At 34.5% G+C, this 22,553-nt stretch overlaps 1 protein-coding gene across 2 annotated transcripts in view; it reads left to right on the plus strand.

Annotated features, from left to right (window-relative positions):
- The first annotated feature begins 2,901 nt into the window (after positions 1–2,901).
- Positions 2,902–22,553, plus strand: part of LOC122573928 (scavenger receptor class B member 1) — a 42,349-nt gene continuing 22,697 nt past the window's right edge. Inside the window, exons 1-2 of one of the 2 annotated variants that reach the window (XM_043740940.1) lie at positions 2,902–3,967; positions 18,685–19,468. In XM_043740940.1, coding sequence (XP_043596875.1) covers positions 19,288–19,468 — 181 coding nt within the window. In that variant the 5' untranslated portion in view covers positions 2,902–3,967; positions 18,685–19,287. The remainder of the gene's footprint in view (positions 3,968–18,684; positions 19,469–22,553) is intronic. The other variant, XM_043740939.1, reaches the window with a different exon arrangement.

Consider the following 22,553-nt stretch of genomic DNA (forward strand, 5'->3'; position numbering starts at 1 on the left):
AAACAAGTCTGGTGACATCAAACTCCCTTTGTGTTCTCGCCTATAACTAATTCTAGTTTTAGCTACAACTCGGAGATGGCGCAACACGTTTTGATTGCAACAATAAGCGTACATTCGATCGTGTTGTCACATGTCACACGGTTGTGTCTTTTAGTTATGGATGTAACGATCCTACATAGATATGATTAATAATTGATAATACGATTTTATATAATATAAATTATGTTTTATGTTATACCCTTGTATGCAGCAGTAACATTAATTGCAGAACTTCAGTTATAAATAAAATAATGGTAAGATAAAATAAGTATATTTAAGAAATACGTATCTCTGATTCCATTTAAAAAATCGCACTCGTAAGTGCATTGCTTAATTTATGGAAAGAAAAAGATCCTAGAAGGATAAAATTGGTCCCATTACTTAAACAGGAGTTACAATCTGGCTTATTGCATATTTCTATATAGCATTGCTCTGTTTGTATACCTTTATTCACGTTTTCTAACTATAGTTAGTGATAACATAAGTTCAAAAATTGGAAACACAATGGGTCAGCTATAATTTATGAACTTGTCAAAGAAAAGTAATTGTAACGATTTCTCTTTTACGTATAATATCATTTTGCACAAGAAACAATCACGATGCGCAAGTAAATTTGAGTAACCGAAGCTTATACATTTAATTGGTTACTTAACGTGAAGCACGCGAAACAAGAAAGTCATGGGGTTAACCAATTCGTTTTTTGTTGGTTAGAAACGTTGCCTGTTTCCCAATTTTGCATTCTTTCAAATTTTGCAATGTTTCTTTGTATCTTACCTGAACCATCTTTATGCGATATTTTCTCTTTACGATTATACGATCATTAAATTACGTCAAATTATGAAATTTCTAATTTTACGTGCCACCATATTATGGAACGATAAATTTACAAATTATATTTCTTCTATGAAAATAAATATTATTTGATAATTCAAAATGATATTTCAATATTTAAGGTATCTATGTTCTAGATATAGCGTAAAAGGATAAAAATACTTCATCTATAAATATTTTTGATTAGAAAGAAAATATTCAATATCGGTATGGTTATTTAAAAACGATGGAAGTTTTAAGGATGTTCAGGAATTTGTTTTACGGTCAAAAATATTATCTACATAAGTAAAGCGCGTTGTTCAAATCAATTGTTTTAGCCAACGACAGGTCATTTATTTTCGAAGAAACGTTTTCCAAATGACTGACATTGGTATTGCGAAAAAGTATCACGACATAGATTTTAGATTTTTGCGCCAATATTGACATGTTTTCTAATTACACAATTCTGACGTATGTTCTTTTCAACTAAAACTCGTATATTTTTTCAGGTCGGACGTCCTCTGGCTGCAAATACATATAAAATCTCATGCTTGGAATAAAATTTAAATTCTGTTCCATGAATGGTCAACATTTTGTTAACGGATACTCAAATAATTAAATATCTTATATCATAAACATTATTTCAATAAAATAATGTTTTAAAATTCTCCTTTACATCTATGAGGATCTATGAAAAATCTATGAAAATCTATGAAGATCTATGAAATATGGGAAAGAATACGTATATATTTTGCAAAAATTTAATAGGAATTCAAACGATTTAAACTGAGATTAGAAAGAGTTGAACAAAATAGCGTGGAAAATTGTATTCATTTGATCATAGCGTCATTAATTTTGAGCGTAGTTGAAACATTATTCGTTATGCGCATATGTACTATTTTTCTATTCAGTTGATAAATCAGGTCGGTCCAAATCCGGATATCATCAGAAGTATGAATTCAAGATTAACTTATTATACGTAATTATCTATTTGTATCTGATAGTGTACGTTTTAACGATCCGTAAAAAATAGTTAGAAACTATTAAAAATATAAACTAAAAATGCTTTATAATAATTTTGTGTTCATACATATATATATATATATAAAAGGATATACAAATTAGTTTGACTAGGATATAAGAGTTTGGCATAAATCTTTCATTATTAATAGTAAGAAAGTTAATCGAACTCTTTGTCGTACGAGATTATATGTATATTCTACAAGATTATTATAACAAGTTTAAAAATAAGGTTGTTGAAGATCGTTCTATGCAACAGAGCCAATTTCGCTGTAATTTTAATTATATCTAATTAGAATTGCATGTTAATTACTCCAAATACATCGACAAATGATTTATTTTATATTATCGTATATTAAATTTACGATAAAAAATAATTAAAATTACGATTAAGAATAAATTTAATTTATTATGCCCTACATAGCGTATAAAATACTCATTTTACTTAGAATAATTTAAAGCAAATTAGTTTATGAATTCTCTCGTGTTATACAACCTCGTATCCATTATCGCTAATTAATTATCGAATTGTGCCACTACATGCATCGTTGCGATGTATTTATATGAAATAAAGCTTTAAAGCTTATCTTTCGTCGTGCGCATTCTCTCTATCCGCGTTTTACGAAAATATATTAATTTATCACAGCATGCTGACCATTCTATATATAGTTGCAATTACGATACATCGAAGATTCCTATTTTGTTCGCACATTGTATGCATTGCATAGATTTTTGTATAGCTTTGAATATGCCACAGACGTATAAACATTTATTTTTTTACGTTCATTACTTTATCGACATTCTGGAAATGACTGTTCTAAGCGTGTGAAATAGTTTCATCATCGAATAAGAGACGAATGTTATCCGTGGAACCGTGACGCGACCTTCCAAGGGTTGAAACGCGGTCGAAAGTAATCCGTGCAACACGCTGTAACATTAGTCGCATAGTTACCCACGGCGTTCACGCGATAAGAGAGATTTTCACTTCGCATCGGATCGGTAAAGCTAGCAAAGTTTCGTTGAAGAGAATCCGGCAAGAGAGCGAGGTTCGATGCGTGGCGTATAGACAGTTCTCGAGACGTACCTTTACCTGCTGTCCCTACCACTTTCTTTGGCCGGCTGGTGGGCACCGCGTTCTCGTTACCGTGGTCCACGCTGCAATACCGTTTCGCTATCTCCTCATTCACCTCGCGATTCGACAGGATCGAAGAGCACGCGCGCGTATCTTTCGAACATTCGTCTTCGAGCTGTCAAACTTTCGGAAACCAACGACCCTTTGTTCGATTCTATATCTTTTCACGTTCGTGCGGCGAATGTTCGTCGGGGAAGAGGTCGAACCGTTCTCAGAATTTTTCAAATTTTGTCCCGCCAAAGTGATGGATTCGGCGAAAGTCTGCCTGTTCGACGTTGCTGCACACAGGAAGAGATACGTTCGTTCTTTTGGATTTTGATATTTCTGCCTTGGTCTCGCACAAGCAAGTGTAGAGAGTAAGATATCAAATTTTGAACAGTAAAAATAAAAGATAAGAGTTTGCGATACGAAACTCGACTGCCTCCCTTCCTTTGGTCGCTAATCGCTCCTGAAAAATCATGTGCCATCGCTACTTCGAGGGTCGCGATTAATTGTAACTACCTCGCTGGAAACTTTGCCTTTGGTACTCAAGTTTTTCACCATCGCTTGACAAATTTTCAAAAAGTATCACCGATGGTCGATTTGTTTGGATAGACGGTACGCGCGAAGAAGATACGCAAAATCGATGAAAGGGACGAATCCGACTGTGATTGTCGGTCAATGGAGAGACAATCAAACGATAAGGCGATAAGCAGGCTTGGTTGCAAGGTGGAAAGTAGGTTGAAGAGGAAATCCTACGAGGGATATCGTGAGCAAGGGAAACGGCGATCACGGTCTAAATGAGTACGACCGACAAATATGCGCTTGTAGCACCTTGCTGATAGAGAAACCTGTCTCGTATGGTTTTGTTCCTTCCAATCGCTTACCTCGACGAAACTGTTGTGCGTTACATAAAGAGGGATTTTACCGACCAGTTAACGAACCTGGTTGTGCGCGCATATAGGGAACGTCTGTCGGCTACTTTACGTAAGTAAATATGAATAATTTCTTATCTGAAAGTGGCGAAGAACGTGAATGTTACGCATCCTATCATCCACGATAGAGCAAAGAATACGGTCTCGAGTCTAGTACCATGATCTAGCCCTGTCTCGCGATAATTTTATTAGAAACTTACAGAGGAGTTGTGGAAAACAGGGATCGTCTCGTTCGTTCGATAAAAGTCGCGTTTCCTGTAAATGACGCGCGGGTCACTGGTCAATCGCGTAACAAGAAAATTGTCAGAATTTAAAAAGCCAACGAATGGATACAGAATCTACCAGATGATTTACAGCGTAGAAAATTACCTGCTAATTCGTGAATTAATATTCTTTATTATCTTGCACGGTAACACGAGCGGTTAATGCGATACGATAAACGAAGAAAGTATGTGAAACATCGATCGTATACACGAATTACAGCGGATGGCAGAGAATTTGATCGAGCTTGTCGCGCTCGAGTCTTCTGACGGCTCATACAATTTTTCGCGTTCGTAGAATAGTGAAATATTTCTGTATCCGAGTGTCCGTGGATCAAATAAGCTGTGAACTTTGTCAAACGACCGATAAGAGCAATATTTTCGAATTATTTTGCCTTCGCTATGTATATATTCATACGTGCTATTTTAAAGACAGCTACGAAGATGTTGAGCAATCACGTATTGTTTACCTAATTAAATGCAATAATTAACGAGTGACTCACATAAAATTTCTTAAAATAACATTTGATCCCGAGGTGGAATGGAATGAGTGGAATGGATGAGCTAATTTTCATAATATTATTTTTGTTTTACTAATCCGATCATTGATAGAGGTTCGTTGGCACTGCAAAGTTTCGGCATAAATTTAAATATTACGCTATGTGCGTGTTGGATGCAACAGGACATCGAGGTGTGACCTTTCACCTTAACGATTACCGCAAGGTTCGGGTAACATTTCTTTCCGTTTACGAGGCGTTTAGTTTCTTTCTCGCAATGTCGTTAAACTGTCGTTACGGCACGTCCTCGTGAATTCAAATAAACGTCTTAACTTAAACATCATAGCGACGACTTGGAATTCGTTAGATCATCGTTAACAGGACCAAATAGCGTAAAAACAGCTGAATAGTCGAAATCTCGTTCGAACTCGCGGATGATTTTATTTTATTTGATTTAACAATTATACCGTATTTTTCTACGACACTATTTCACCCTTTTGAACGCAATTAAACAAATAGATCATTTGTATTACTTATAAATCGAGATCAAATAATTCGTAATTTACATATAACTTTCGTTTGTAACGAACGATATCTGTTCGATCGATCTTGGACAGAACCATTAACCTGAACTTTTCTTTGTATCGTTTCACCTGTAGGCATGTTTCGCTGTATTATTACACGGTACGTTGACTGGAACTACTGGAACTACTCGAACTATTATTTGATATTTAGGGCAAGTTCAGCTGCCTCGCAACGTTGATCAAGTCACTGTCAAAACGTTTAAATGTCGCTGTAAACACGCTTATTCGCTTTAAAACGGAAATAATTCTTTATTCGCTTGATTCCGTAAATAAATACGCATTTCTCAAATATATACACGAACATGTAATTTTATTGATACAGAAAATCACGTTTTATTTTATCTCGAGTAAAAGTTTCAAGCAAACGTTTCTGTAAAAACGTTCGACATAATTTCTATATTTTTATAGTATAACTTCGGGATATAACAATTTCACATCGAATCGTTTTTAATAAAAAAAAAAAACACATTTGGAAATAGTAAATACGATAAAATTACGTGGTCCACTCTGAACAGGCTTTCGCAAAGATATCACTTTCTCTTTATGATCGCATCAATTTTTCGACCGTTCAAATAAGTATACTTATCCAGGGCCTTTCGAAAGTAAATTGGAGGAATTTACCTTTTTTTTAACATATTCGGCAAATTGAGAATCGGCATATCCTTGAAAACAAGCCAAAATTTGCCAAATTACGACAAACCTAACCGTAAACGTAAACCCTTATGTAATTGCTTAAATAAATTTAACTAACAGCAAATAGCGCAGAGGACTTTTAAATGTTTAACGTTCGAGTAATTTCGTGGCTATTTTGTCGATATTTTACAAAGATCGTCTGCATTAACGTGTTATTACATAAAGCAAGAGCAAAGATAAAACAATACTCGGTAAAAAGTGACAAAGTCGACTTTCCCTTTATTTTCAAAGACCTTGGATATAGCAACGTATTTTTTGGATCCTTCCCGTTTTCAGACAAGATTTTATTTTTTAAAATAAAATGTTAATCACGTGAAAATTAATTATCGTTTCACAAGCGCAGAAAGTTGGTCATTTAAATTTCGAATTCGATGGTATTAATGGACGGTATCGTTGCTAATTTACCGTTGCAAAAACACCAACGAAATGCAGTCGTGCTTCATAGGTGAACGAAAGACCAGTGAACTTGAATATTTTATCTCACTGGCGACGTATCGATGATTCGCGTTTCAACATCGCCAAGCTACATTTCTCGCAATTGTCTGACAATTCACAGCATAACGAAGACGGCATCGATCTTCTTCGTTGTAATATCGCCGAATCATTCGGTGAAAATTACCTAACGCCTTTGAAAATGTATTTATTCCACCGTTATACGTTCTTGGAAGGTGAAATCGTTTGAGTAACAATTTTTTCTTTCATCTTTCGCGAATAGTGTGACGTAATTGATCACAACCGTGATACGTTACTGTCATCAATCTTTCGATGAAATCTAACTGATTTAAGATTATGATAAAGAAAATGTAAAGGACGAACGCAGAGGGAGAAAAGGAAAGGGAAACTAAATAAAGTTCAATATATCGCAGAATGTAATAAATTTTGCAACAGATATATCGTCTACTTTCTTGAAGATAGCTTGGAAACTGAAAAATCTATGATTTGTGGAAATTGATATTTATAAAATGAGACGCGATCGTATGAGATGCGGTAATTTTTATAAGCTGTCGCTAATAATTTTATCCAGGCGAAATAAGGGACTAGATGCAAGCTAATGGTACAAACGATATAAACTTTTATCACGATTCGCGTACAACATCGTAAAAATATCGAGAATTGCGGTTTCAAATGGAAACCACAAGCTCGGGATAAATGCTTCCCTGATATCTTTTCCACGATATCTGGAATGTTTACTTCGAACCGTCTGTCTCTTCGCTTACCAGGATTTTTCTGTAATAGTAGCATCCGTTGTACAAAGAGAAAGCTTCTTCAAAATCTTCGATGAAAAAATTTCAACTTTTGCTGAAAACTTGATAACAAAAAGAATTCTTTCTTTTATACATATTATCTTTACGTATTCTTACGTATGTATACTCTTTGCGATTTGTCCAGATTTGAGCTTTCGGTAAATTGGTTTAACGACGTTGCGATTGCAGCACGTAAACGTTTATGTCACCGAAGAAACGTCGGTAATAACTGTATAAATGCGATTGCGTTGTGTTCGTCTTATGGGAATTGCGAAGAATTCGCAGATAATCAGAGTGGAAGATCGATCGAGCGTTTTCTTCGTAGTCTTATTGGTCGATCGGATGGCTAGTAGTATCGGGTGGTATTGATGTATCGGCCGCGGTATTGGGACGATGATCTAATCTAAACGAAAGAAATAGAATACGATCTTTTTTGCATATAGTTTCATTTTTGAACTGAAGATTGGAAACAGATTTCCAAGTAAAATTTATAGAGCGAGATACAAGATGCAAAAATATGTAAAATATCCGAAATGGAACGCTCGTTACGATATTTGATAGATGAAACAAATCTGCGTTTAAGTTGTATGTCTTTAGCTAATGGACAAACTCGTTACTAGTTCTACTTGGAGCCTATTATTTGGCATTTCGTTATATTTATAACGCAATATATACGAGTACAATGTCTATTCGTTTGCTGTCGATCTATATCGATGAGTATAATGTCTACCGTAGTTAAACTCGTAATGTCCTACTTACGATAAAAACGGTTGCGTTAGACTTTCGTTTTCGAAACTATTTCTATATATTTTCTATAAACAACAAGAAACTGTGGAATTAATCGATATTTCTATATGAGTGGCCGTTTTAGAAAAAGGAAATTAAGTAGCCGTCAACGTACACCAACTCGATCAGTCGAGATTTCAAGGTTCGATAGCCTATCGAAGGTGATAGATACCGTAGTTTTACCGTAAATGATCCATAACCACCATCGTTTTCTTCGCATTTGTTTATTCTAGTACTAGGCACGTCGTACATTGCCTTGCCGTGTTTGCATCAAGTCGGATTATTACTGCGACCTAATGTACAATCTCTCCATAGACAAGAAACTACCATAGACAAATGCTGATTATTTATTGCTGATGTACGGAGCAAATATGTTTGATGGAGGCGATGCTCGAGCGTGGAATGCGTGGCGATATGTAATTTGATAAAATGGTTTCCATTTATAGCATGTCTTTCTATTTTATACGACATATACAGTCCTATTTTTTTACTCGTATTATTTATACACATTTGCATATGAACGATTTAACAAAATTATTGTAAAACTCAATTTTCCTCTCGGTTTTTGATTATTGTTAGTTCGTACGTATATCCTTGATATTGTGACTTTGCTTCGTTTGGAAATGTCGAAAGGTTGTGAAAGCTCGATCTGGTTGTAGGTTCTCGGTGCAATAACGGTAGGAAATGTGCGTCACGCTTGTTTCTGTCCCTCCTCGTGGACGCAAATGGAAAGTCAGGAATCACAGTTCCTCCTTCGCGAATAGACGGCAAGGTATAATATACGGCAACCATTCATCCTTGCGGTCATTATATCTACGTATTTCTACATAGTCAGCGAATACAAAATACCTTGTACCATCTTTATCGATCGAACATATTTAGAATTTGTTAAATTCCACCTTCAAATTAGATTTCGGTTTTCTCCCCTTTGGATTTTAACAAATTGAACATTTTGCATTGGCCGTAATGAAATTTAATTTTTTAAATATTTGAGAAAATACTTTCTATGATACGTCCAACACTCTCGTAGCATTTGACGAGTTAAATAGAAAAAACTCGGTCAATATTGACATACCTAATACTAATGTAATAGCAATTAGGACATCGCAGATAATCGTTTACTGTTATTTTCCTGTGTTTAAAATATACATATCGAGCTCGTCGATGAAAGATCGAGATATAACAGAGAGAATTCACTTTGTGCAACTTTTATTATATTTTTAATTGAATTGTCGCTAGATGACACATCTAAGTACACTCGATGTAAATTACAACGATCGGTCGACGTTTGATTCGTAATTAAATTGAAATTCATATTTAAATAATCGATAATTAGAAGAAGGTTCGGCGTTGTCATCGAGGTAGCGAGCGTTAGAAAATAATCCTTTGACGAAACAATTGCACGGGAAGACGAAAAGACGTAGAATCGTTGAGAAACCGTTTCAAATGTGTTAAATCGTTGATACGTTATTAGCGTTAAATCGTGTAAAGGTCCAAGGTGCCGAATAGTTACCTTGAAATACGTTTGTCAAGGTCTTCATTTTGAATAATTTTTTCTTATACGTATAAGGGGTGGTCGGTTTTAGTTTTTAAGCGATACACAGGACATACGAGCGGTATCACGTATGCCGCGCGCAGCTGTCCGTGTGTTACATCCTCGTAAATCTTAACAGGATTGTTTTAAATATCTTCATAGAAACGTATAGACAATGAAAAAGTAATAAAAATTCCTTGATATTTCTAATTATTATATTTGTAATTTATAAATTTAATATTTAAAAATGTAAAAATGTAGAATTGTCGTATCCTTACTACAAAACAAACGTAACGTATATAATACAAATTCTATTTTGGATACACTTTTATAATAAAGATAGCTATTATTACTTTATTTTAAGGTTAACGTTTAGTTTCAGAAAAATATTTCGAACAGATCTTTCCAAAAGTAATACGACGTCTTTATAGAATATAACGATTAGTGTAAGGTCGCATAGTTTTGTAACATGATATAGAAAATTGAAAGTAAGGTGTAGCATATCGATGAAAGTAAATGTAGCTTGAAACATTATACAAAATCATTGTTATACCAAATTTCAGAAATGGTTTACGCTCCAAATACGAAACGAAATAGTAGGAATCAGACGCGACCATGCATTGCCGCTTTCTCTAAAACGTTCGATACGATCGAATCGCAATGATACCAACAGTATTATCGTGATACATCATTGAATAACCTTTATGATCATTCAATGGAGAAATCGTAGCAGGTACCAGAAACATCAAATACATATTTTTATAGATTTCAACACTTTTCATGCGATACATAAAGTAACTCACGAAACTGTTCGAACGTCCTTGAAAACAGAGTATTTTTTTTTTTTTTTTAATTGGGCCAACCAGTTTGCGTTTTTTCAAGGAGTTGGAAAGACCAGAGTTTACTAGATGAAACGTAAAATCGAACTTGGTATGCACTAGCCTTTGGTAAATGACAACTTCCGATGATTTTTCTACATCTATCCACTTAGCTCAGGCTGACTTTTATAAATCGAATATCTTTATAAGAAGTATATAAAACATATAAAACAGCGCTCTAGCCAGATTTTGCTTGACTTCGTATAACGATTTTATTTAAAAAATTTGGGAATTTTGTTTAATTATTGGGAATAGGAATGACATCACCGATTTTAGCGGTCTTCAGATATATATGTATCGTAGCGAGATTAACATTCTGAACAACTTTTTTTTTATAAATCGTCGTATAATCGCTCGACCTTTTTATACGTGGACCTTGACAATATATCTCAACGTTATTGAAATCGGAGAGGTCGTCCATATTCCCAATAATTGGAAAAATTCTTCTTCTCCATTGTATAAACTATTTTCTAAAACAACATCTTAATCTTTATGCATGAACTTACTTTTCGCGAAAAAATGCCACAAAATTTCTGAGATTGATAACACCGAAAACCTTGTTATCGATGAGATGCGTTGCATTTAAAACGTCCATCCCTTTCCGTTCACGTAGTAATCGTAAAATGTTTCGACGTTAATCTCGATCAAAGCGTACACTACCGACCAAGGGGAGAAGAAAAAGAAAGAATGATAGCGAGAGCAAGGAAAGGCAATATAGGATTGCGATATAAGCGTTGAAAATTTCAAATGCGTGTAAAATGTACATGTACAATGTACTTACATGCATATGTATCTACGCATCTTTATGTACTTCGATCTGTATTTGTAGCGAATACACATGATCGTTAAACGTTTCTTAAGGCCCTGGAGCAATACAACGCAATTCTTCCTTAATTTATCGAGTCTTGCAAACTTCGATGCAATCGCGAGCTACCGTAACATTTACGTTTCATTACGTTTACTAAACAGATTTTTACAAAATAAATTTGTGTTTCCAGGATATCAAAAAGCAGTAATGCTATAATATACTTGCATGGTTTGATTCTAATCGATAATTTGATACTTGAATTTTTAACGTGGATTAACAAATTCATTTTCAAAAACATAGATTAAAACATAGATCCATTGTTTGCACAAATGTTGTTCGCACTGTTACATTATAATTGATCTACGATGTTATTTATGTCATACGGGGCATTTGATCATAAAGATATCGTTATATTTTTTAAAAGATTATACAAATCGTATAAAAGACTATATTTTTCTCTAATTACGTCGATCATTTTTAACGAGTACATCAGCTATGTAAGGATGTATATTAGTATACTCTCTCATCGATATAATCTGTCATAACACGCTTCATTAAAAATATATGGAAATGAAAGTTGCATAGAGATAATTTCTAGGAAAGAAAGTATTTAAGACTTCCGGTATTTAACACCTAAGTATTAAATACATCTTTGTAGAGAGTAGAAAACCACATGGCGTTTAGTGCAGCCATAATCCTAGAATTTCATTTCAAACAAATTTCTAACGTAAATGTTAATTAGATATACATATAGTAAGACGCATAAAATTACGTCTATCCGGAGTGTATTTCGTTCTAATAACCTGAAACAGTTTCAACTTGCTCCAATTGTATAGAACGCTATACGTCATCGTCACAAATTTGAGATGACTCTTCCAACCGTACTCACGTTCGATCATCCGCTAATTTTATTATCAATACGTTAATGTAGCAAGTATCGATAATAACATCTCAATGGAATGCGTAATGATCCTAAATTGTTATCACTGACAGATCTTTGAAAACATCGATATTCAGCATGTCTGACGCTGATGGAATGTATCGTGGAATATTAACATAATGCTAACGTAGAAGCAACCTCTACAACGAAGAAAATGTGTTTTGTAAATTAGGTAGTTGAAACTTGATAAGTTCTGTGACTGGAATGTATAATTATTTCTTCCTAGTCACGACTGTACGATTATGCCATTCTTCGTTAATCATTCGTGCCGTATAATTCATGCAGGGAAATATGAAGAGAACATAACGGATTACGATGCACTTATTCCATATTTACATGAAAAAAGTGTTTCGGTATTAATTTCCATTAAGAACTGTTTACTTCTTCTACGAGATACTTCTCGTAAATATTACGTATATGTTAATTATATTTCTTCTTGTACCATTAATATGTAAATTGTTTGTATTTGGCATTTGGATCCTCGAATCAGACTTAATTCAGCTATACAAGCATTCGCGATATTTCTTCGAACAAGGAGTATTTAATTAAAGCAGAGTACAATATTCGTATAAATAAGAAGTATGCAGATAAAAAGTAAATCTCCAGTTACAAACCATTGTCTTTGCGTGTGTTTAATATTAGTGTTTAATGTTTATTCGTCGAATATTTATAAAATAGTTCAAAACAAATATCTCATACGAAGAGTTAGTCGATTGTCCAAAGAGTATGATTGAAATGATCTGTCTGTAATTACTTTGTTTGACGAGCAATAACGCATTCCATTTTCTATTATTAAACGTGTATTTCAGAATACTAGTATTAGGTATATGTTCGCCTTTGAAAATCAAATCTCAGAAGATTATCAATATGGATAAGTGGAACACGTGTAGAAATAACCAATTATCCTATGTGTTTAAGTAATCGCTCGATTAATGTTTCAGTAACGAGTAACGTACATATGTACACAGATAAGTACATAACAAGCGGACTGCATTCATATATAATTTCTCAATAATTGTACGATATTTGTACAGAAATTTAAATTACGGCCAACGTGCTTTCCAAGGATATTATATTCATTTCGTCATTTTTCGAAATCTGAGCACTGAAAGTTTGAAATAGTTTTCACTTCTAACACTCGTTCATTTCTATAGCGCATACGTCGGTGAAATCGGTTCGTCGTTGAATCACTGCCATGAAATATCGAATTTTCCACGAAGTTCGTGCAATTTTTACGCAAGATAATTTCTGCATTTGCTGTCAAAATATGCAGTTGGTTACGATGCTTACATAGCACGAAATTAGAAAAATTTATAAGCCTGTCGTTAACATATCATCGTAATATAAAACGATTTAACTTATTAACAATCTAACTCGCGATTGGTAGACCGCAGATGTTTATGCAAATTCACATTTTTGTGAACGCAAACGAGGAATATACAAGTCCAGATATAACGATTTATAATGGTTTGAGGAGAGGAACCAATATAATTGAAATAGTTGTTAAAATTTTGTAATAAAGTTGGCAATTGTTTCAATAAAACGAACAATTGGTTACGAGTTGAAATGTTTTGCAATGATCTGTCAAGTATCTCGTATTCTTGTCGAGGAAATTCTCAGTTCTCAGGGCTATAGAACCATTATCTTGTCTCTTCGGGGATGTAACGGTTTCATTGCGTGTCTATCATTGAACAAATCCTATTTTCGTTATGCATAACAGCTCTTGTCATCTGACAAGGCTATTCCTTTGTTGTCCGAGTTTTTTTCCTCGGCTCGGGACTTTTCACAGTATGTTAACGTAAGTTATAATTCGCTTAAACGATTAATACGATCTTATAACTAACTCTTTTTTATCAATTTTGCAATTTTTTTACTATTTTGCGGTATATATTTACTTGCAATTTGTTTTATTTATCGTGTATGGTTCTCGTCTGACGGCTTGAGAGTTTTACACGCGTCTCTTATCTTCTCTTCATTCGTCCTTTTCCACCTGCGCTTTCACTCTATATAGCCTAAACATTTCGCCTATACACTACACGTACGGTATAGTATGTATATTTCTACATTTACATGTCACGGTTGGGATCGCGGTTCATCTGACAGGCACACGTAAAATCTAATTCTAGATATTTTTAAGTTCATAATTGTTCGTTATTTGTACTTAAATTGGTAATTATGTAGTTTATATGTACCTCAAGTATATCTATATTTTATGTTTCGCTGATCGAGAACGAGTGGTTCCAGCGCGGTACGATCGTATTAATTTAATACAATTAAAGGTTTTTCATATATCTAGTTTCTTTCGCAAAAATAAGCGCTACAGCATTGATAGATTTTAAGCTACTGCATGTATCTGTCAGATGGACCGCGATCCCTGAGATGCAGACGAGCGGCACGACACCGGTTGCGATCCCGTTGCGGTGCCGCTATGCGATTGTCGCCGACAACCGATACGACGTCGCTACGATTTGAAACTGGCTATGGATAGAACGTAGCTATACACGAAGCAGTGCTTTGGGTATTTAGCATACAAATATTTTATTACAGGAAATGGTAGAAAATACTATACAATGGTAATCTTCTGAAAGGTGCCATCGTCACGATGCTTAGGAGTTGAAAGAGGATGAAAGAAACTTCTTAATTACTTTCGTACGAGTATCGAGTCGTTCGATGAATCGGCAACGGAATTCAGCTAAAGGATACCGGTACTGTAATGCGACTTGCCATACTCGACGACTTGCTCTTTCAATGTGTGATTGAAAATGAATAAAATATACATATCGAGCCTCCCAGTCGTATTCGTGTATAATCTTTTACAGACATATTAGAATATTCGAAAATAATGGTAAACAGGTATTTTAAAATGATTGTCGATTCGCTCGTTCGTTTGCCACACCATACGTGTATATGTATAATTTGTTTTAAAAAGGGAAGGACTTGCTAATGGCGGTGTTTCCGGTGTTAGACATTTCTCTAAAATTTGTGCAGACCTGTTCATAGATTTTTATCCGGGCTAGGTTGTTTCTATTTTCATCGCGATAGTTATCACGCGTTACATTCCATATTTCGGTATATTTCCCAATTTCTTCTGCTAACAATACGACGTGAAAAGAATCCATTTGATGGAGAAAGGTAATTAACGATGCACGGTAATGTTAAAACAAAAATATCGATATTATATTTGGTTGTTACGCTGTGTGATAATTTTGCGATTCGGCAAATGACGTGCAATCACTGCAATATCGTTTGTTCGGTTGTGACATCGCAGACTTGTATACATTGCATAACTACAAATAAATCGCACAACGTCGCTGACACGAGATCGCAACGACACCGAGACGTCGCACTTGCGATATCGTAGCGGGATCGCGTACATTGCACAATTAAAAATATTATCCTGCCGAATCGCACAACGACACCGCAACGACGAAGCGTTGCTCGTCTGTACCGAGCCTGAACGAATTTTTACAAAGAAAAAGCTCCGCGGGGTTAAGTGACTATGTATACAAAAGTACGTATACATATATACGTATAAAATTAGAAAATTTTTATCCAAAATATTTTATCAACAAATTCGTCGACTAAAGTAGATAAGCGAAGTATGTGTAATAAAATAATACTATTTTTTAACATAGTAATCGGACAAATTGCTTAAAGTACATATTAATGAATCGGTATAAGAAATATGGGAAGTGAAAATAACATGGAAATTGTCATAATACTTATATCGAAGTGAAATATGTATTCGTGCGACGACTATCGTCGAAGACAAATTCCTTGTGAAAATAAAAATACAGTTAGGCCAATTACTCTCTGATACCTTTCCGGAATTCGATATTTACAGAATGTTATCTCTAATATCTTGCAAAATATCCCGTTATGATCCTGTTACACAAATATTAGTTTAGTAAATCAGCGAAGTTTACGTTTACACAGTCGACAATTATATACCATGGAATGTAAATATTTTTGATTAAACCACATCTGGTTAAAAAGGAAGTTTAAAAGTGGAAAGTATCGAAGGCTAATGAAATTAGATGGAACTTTATATCACAGCGGACCTCCTACTAGGGATACATCTATCATCATACGTGCAATTGGAACAAAATATGCTGTTGTATTGCAATGCATATAAAGAATAAGAATGAAAATACAAATATCGTTGCGTCATAAAATCATAAAATCGTTTTCGAAATAATTGTGTCTCATAAACAGTAAGACGATATAAGGTTTAATATATCTACATAGTATACGTAAGAGTATAAACTGTAACAGCAATAAGATGCGAATGTCATGCTTAAAGTAGAATTCACTCAACACGAATTACATACGTAGTTCGTACGTTTCGTAACGTATGTCGAACAGATTAACAGATTTTTCCAATCGGAACTTTCTATTTTTTGCGTGTATGTGTTAAAAATTGGGATATTTTAAGATAGATTTCATTAAAAATTCAAAGGCAAATAGCAGCTGATTAAAGTAGCTTTCTCGAGGTTCTCACGTAATGGGTCAACGAGTAGCTTCATACCTCCTTTACTCGAACGAAAGAACTCTAATTTTACAAAATTTACGAAGCTCATCGACGATTCGATCGAAAGTCAAATGATCGTATTTCGTTAAAAGATTTACCCTAATTTTTAATAAACTATACGCGTATCTACAAATTCTGACAAATTAGTAATATCTTTTTTTATCTCGAAACAATATTTTTCCTCTAAAACACGATTATATATTATGTAACATAATGCGGTGTTATATTATAATGAGAGAAATATTCTTTACTACTTTCCCGACCATATATAACCATTGTATATAGCACACGAGTAAATACTAAGTACTTGTGCTAACTAGTAGTGAAAGTGTAAGGACTATTAGGAATTCTCCGTGTTGTTTGAAATTTCGTTATTTTCAACCTTTAACCCCTGTTACTATTATATGTATAGAGACCGAAATAACTTTCATATTCCATGACGAAACTATTTACACTTTTTATGATGTTGTTATATTTTTATCGAGGTTTCGCTTATGGTATACGTTTATTAAAAATTATTTGCATGTCAGTAAAAATGAGTTATAAATATATACTATATGTGTCAGAATAATCTATCTAGTTAATATTCAAATAATACTTATAATTATAGTTACAGGGAATGATACGTACCTACTTATATCTGCGCTTCTTCGCTTTTGTTTTCGCCCGCAATTTATTAAAATCTTTCCTCGTTACCGTATCTGAATCTCGCTGTCATCGATCGATTCTTTCCTCTCTATATTACTTCTTCGGATACTGCTTTCTTCCCTTCTACGTTTTTTTATTTTTTTTTTTTATTGTTTGTTTTTTAATTTTACAATTTGTCCAGTGGGACATTAGGTAAAATGTTGTAACATGTGATTGAATAGCACGTGGATGGTTACCCCAGCGGTGTACCATCTTCGTGTTTTTTAGGTTATATCTTTTGTGATATCAGCTGGGTGTTTCCTTTTTAGTCTTTTTTCTATGCTTGTGTTGATCGTTTCCGTAGCCAGCTGGTTTGGGTGTGTTGTTATTCTTTTTCTGTACCTTTCCGCGCATCTGCTAATCTCCTCCTTGACCGTTGGTATTGCCAAGTCCTTCCGAATATCCTCGTTTCTAACGTATCATGGGGCGTTTACTATTGTTCTCAGAATTTTTGATTGTAATGTCTCTATTTTGTTTATATGGCTCTTTGCTACTGTCGCCCATAGTGGTATTCCGTATGTCCAGATTGGTTTTATAATTGTTTCATATATTTTTAGTTTATTTTTTATGCTTAGTTTGGATTTTCGACTTATTAGCCAATGCATTTGTCTCCTTGTTGTCTGTATTTTGTCTATTATTGATTTAATATGCTGTTTCCATGTGTTGAGTTGTGTATCTATGTGGAGTCCTAGGTATTTCACTTGTCTTGTTTGTGTTATGTGCGTGCCGTTCAGTAGGATGTTTGGTGGCGTGTGTTTTCGCAATGTGAATGTAATATGGTTGCATTTGTTGGGCTTTGCTTTTATTTGTTTAGCTTGCAGCCACTTTTCTATTTTTCTGATGTGTTCTTGTAGCAATGTGACTGTTGTTTCTGGGTTAGCGTGCCTGACTAGTACAGCTGTATCGTCCGCGAATGTCAGTATTTTGCTATTGGTAGATGTTGGTGTGTTGGCCGTGTATAATGCGTATAGTATTGATCCTAGGACGCTTCCTTGCGGAACCCCAGCCTTGATGTCTCTAACTTCAGAGTATGTGTCCTTGATTTTTATTACGAAGGTTCTGCTGCTTAAGTAGGATTTTATTAATTGGTATATTTGCTCCGGGAATTGTTTTCTGATTGTTTGTAGCAGGCTTTCGTGATTTATTTTGTCAAATGCTTTCTCGATGTCCATAAAGAGGGCTGTACAGTATTGTTTGTTTTCTAATGCTAGTATTATTTCATTGATGAGCCTCCTCCCTTCTACGTGTCTTTGATGCATCGTGGACAGAAAGCTTAACAATTTAAATTAACTCACTTTATTAACATTGACTCTTTTTCCTATTTCAGAAGACGACCCTACAAAGATAGAAGCGTGCGATGCCTGAGCGAAAATCGCAGAGGATCGTTGAGGTTAAAGATGGACAATAGCATCTCGTAAACGATCGTGAAAGCGTAATTCGAGCTATTAACTAACAGTAAAGAAGAGAGATATAGCGGGAAATAAGTTTGAGCAAGGAAGAATCGATCCCGATCACGAAGAAAAAAAAGCAAACGATTCCTGTTAACGATGTTTTAAGAAGAGATCGCGTACATCCCCGGGAACAATGTTCGGAGAAGTGACGTGAAACGATACTTTCAAAACGTAGCAAATCGTAGATTAACCGAAACAAAATTTCTACGGTATAGTGGCGATAAACAGAGCACGAATTATTCAATTACCTGAATTACCGTGAATCTTAATAGCGAGACTATTAACAGTAAACTAATTCTAGCAACGGTATTTATCGCTTTCTCATAGTATATAACATCGTGCTTAATATTGCCTTAATAAGCCTGATCGGTACAGTGTTAGAAAAATTAGCGTTAGAGAAGCAAAGCGTTAGAGCAAATCTCAAGAAAATTGTGAAGTTTCTATGATTATCGTGAAATCTGATTGCGCAATAGCTCAAAATGAAGTTCTTAGGGTCATTGTTAGGGATCAGTTCGCCAAAGAAGATGGGGAAAGAATACATGAAAGTAGGAAGAAACGCTCTATTCGGGCAAAGAACGAGTCAACACGATGGCCTGTGCACGGACAAGGTTCCACGACCTTTGTCCTTCCTCATTTCAAAGAACGGGAAACTCAAGCACGGTAAGCATATCGTAGCTACTCTATGATTATCTGTATGGTTCCGTTAGATCGCGATGAAACGATCCGGTGTTCAAAAGCATTAGCGCGTGTATTGTACCGCGAAAGTATGACCATTAGAATCTCAATTCCGTGAGATAATGCGGTTGAATTTTTTTCCAAATTTAAATACGAGGTTAATCGTAATTCTTGCCAAGCTTCGATGAAACGACAGATTAGAATCAGCAGATCATTTTCGAAGTCACAGGAAACATCGAAAATTGTTTTTCTGGTATTTAAACGATATTATCGCTGGTTATGGCTTCCTTCGGATGCAAATCTTTCTACAAATACTATATTCTTTTAAACCTATGCTATATAGGTATAATATAATACCTAAGTACTTAGTTAGCTGCCGTCGTAGTCCATTACTCTATATAAGAAAATTTTTAATTGCTTTTGCAACTAACATAAGCAATTATCAGAAGCAAATGCATAATTACAAGATCTTCGTGTTTTATTGAAATATCGATATAAAAGTTACATGTTATACATAGTAAACTTTTCACGATAGTTCCAACTTTATATTTTTGCGCGATAAATAAATTTAAAACAACACGTCGCGATATTAAAAAGCATGAAAAAAGTTGCTATAAAAATCCTTAAAAGACACGTTACTCTGAAAGTTGCACTTCCTTCGAAGATGTGTAACAGATTAGAGAGTTTTCCTGTTTCCACCTTAAAATCAGGAAGAAATTCTTAACGTTACCAGAGAAACTTGAATTATCATAAGAGGTTCTCGTTTTCTCCATGTATCGTAAGGAATGCGTTTGCTAGTCGTTTTCAACTTAACTTTAATTCACCAAATGCACTCGCTGCATAACGTTGTTTCAATGAACTTGAAATTGATATTTTATCTTATTTGGAAAAATTTTCTTGCAAAGAATCTTCCGATATGAATACTATTAACTAAACAGAATGTAACTAGAGTCAAAACTAACTGGACTGTAAGTAGGTATGTAAACTGGTGCAAGTACGTATCAATAAAGTTTATATATATATATTTTATATATAATATGCTCAATATTATAATATATATATATATAACATGTATATAATATATATAAAATGCTCAAATTTTATTTATTATATATTCTTCTACAGATTATTTACTAAATAATTGAAATTAATATTTATATTTTTGTGTAAATTATCTTTATAGTACGGTATTATATATTTTACCTCCAATTATAATAATTTGATGATTATCATAATTTGATAACGTTATTAATGAATAATAAACGAGTATATTTTCTTCGTAACGAACGAACGTTTCGACGATTGCAAAACTTGGAAACGTTCATGATTATGGGTTAAGAGAAGTATTTCATAAATATTCGATACCGCAAGGATCAAACCTATATCATCGTTTGCATAAAATGTAAGAATGCAACATGGATGTACGGTAATTTAAGTTATTTCTTTAAGTTCATTGGAATCTTTCTACTTTTTCAAACTTTCCATGCAATTGGCCAGTGGCTATTGCCGGGAATTTCACTCGATTGAAAAGTTTCAAAGAGAACGGGAAGTCGCGTCGCGCTGCAGCGTTCAGATCGGATTCTGACCAAGCCATGCACCGATGCTCGTGACTGTAAAGCATGTTGCCTATAGTCAAACATAATCAGAAAGATGCGTAACATACACGATAGTAGGGCAACCTGTTCTACTAGCCTACTGCACCTCGACCTCCGTTATTGGAAATAGTTCCTTCACGGGCTATTGTCACATCGATATCGTGTCCTGTATTTTCGCTTTCAGCAACTGCTACAGAGAAATCAGGCGGCAGTTGTTTCTACAAATCGCGTTGCTTGCTTTTATGGGATTACACTTTCGAAGCGGTGTATCGTTCCAAGATGTGCCTTTCATTCCGAACCAGTTTTTCTCAGTTTTTGTCTTCCGCTCTAATAAAGTGAAAGCTACGTCTTCTTAAACACTACCGAAATAACGGAATCGTCAGAATGACGTCTCATCGTTGCTCTTATGGATTTCGTAGTTTAATTCCGATTTCTTTGGCACGAGTTTAGTAATATTATTAAAGATTCGTTGTCTTTGCGATTATTCATTGACCAGCTTTCTGGGAGAAGAAACCTATAAGAAAAAGTAGCGAATGAAACAAACTTCTTAGTAAAGAAGCTTCGATTCTAACTTTCCAATATTAACTACGGTTAACCTGCCAATTATAACGGCTCTCTTTCTTCTTTGTTTTTTATATGTTCGAAATAAATATATATTTCATAATAATTCAACTATTTGTTGATCGATACCCTCGATACATTTTTCATACGCTTATAGACTCTTCTGCAGACATCTCATCCCATTATTAATCCCAGGAACGTGAAAGTGTTTTTGGTAGAATTGCATTAATGTTTTTTGACATTTTTATCTTATCGTTCGGCGTTGATGGCTGATGTTGTTTGGCATTTGAAGAATTAGAAGCTGGTTTCGTTGCTACAGTATCGATATCGTGAACGATACAGTGTATTACCTTTTTAATTACGAAATCAGAGGTTTCATTTTTATTCTTTTATTCCCTTTCATTGACTACGATACGAGATTAAAAGCAGGTAACGCATTCGCCATATGCGAGAGATTATTGAAAGCAATGTCTTACGAGAATGTACATATACATATAAACTTCGATCTTGTACTTGTCAGAATGCTGTTCGTTTTTGTAGCGTAGTCTTAGTTTTTGTAGCGCAGTTTTACTTCTTGAACGACGAACGACGGAATCACGGTTTCTGCAACGCAATTGTGAAATACTGTTCGAAATGAGCGTTTAGGTACAGCGGTAAATTACACGAGTCGGTAGTGCGTTCTATTTTCTATTTCAATTATAAATCGTTTCTCAGTATAATAAGTTTTACTTAAAAAGCGTAGCTTCTTGCTTCAACTGTCGCTCGGCTAGCTAAATATCAATTATAACGTGTTAAAAATATTGAGCTGAAAGATTCGCGCACGATCTGTGAGAGTCTCCCGAGGAAGAAAAGAACTCCTTAACCCGTTCCCGAAAATTGATAGGGAAGTTATAAACCAAATAACATTCTGTAAT

This window comes from Bombus pyrosoma, linkage group LG12 (assembly GCF_014825855.1).
Source record: "Bombus pyrosoma isolate SC7728 linkage group LG12, ASM1482585v1, whole genome shotgun sequence".
Classification (NCBI taxonomy): Eukaryota; Metazoa; Arthropoda; class Insecta; order Hymenoptera; family Apidae; genus Bombus; species Bombus pyrosoma.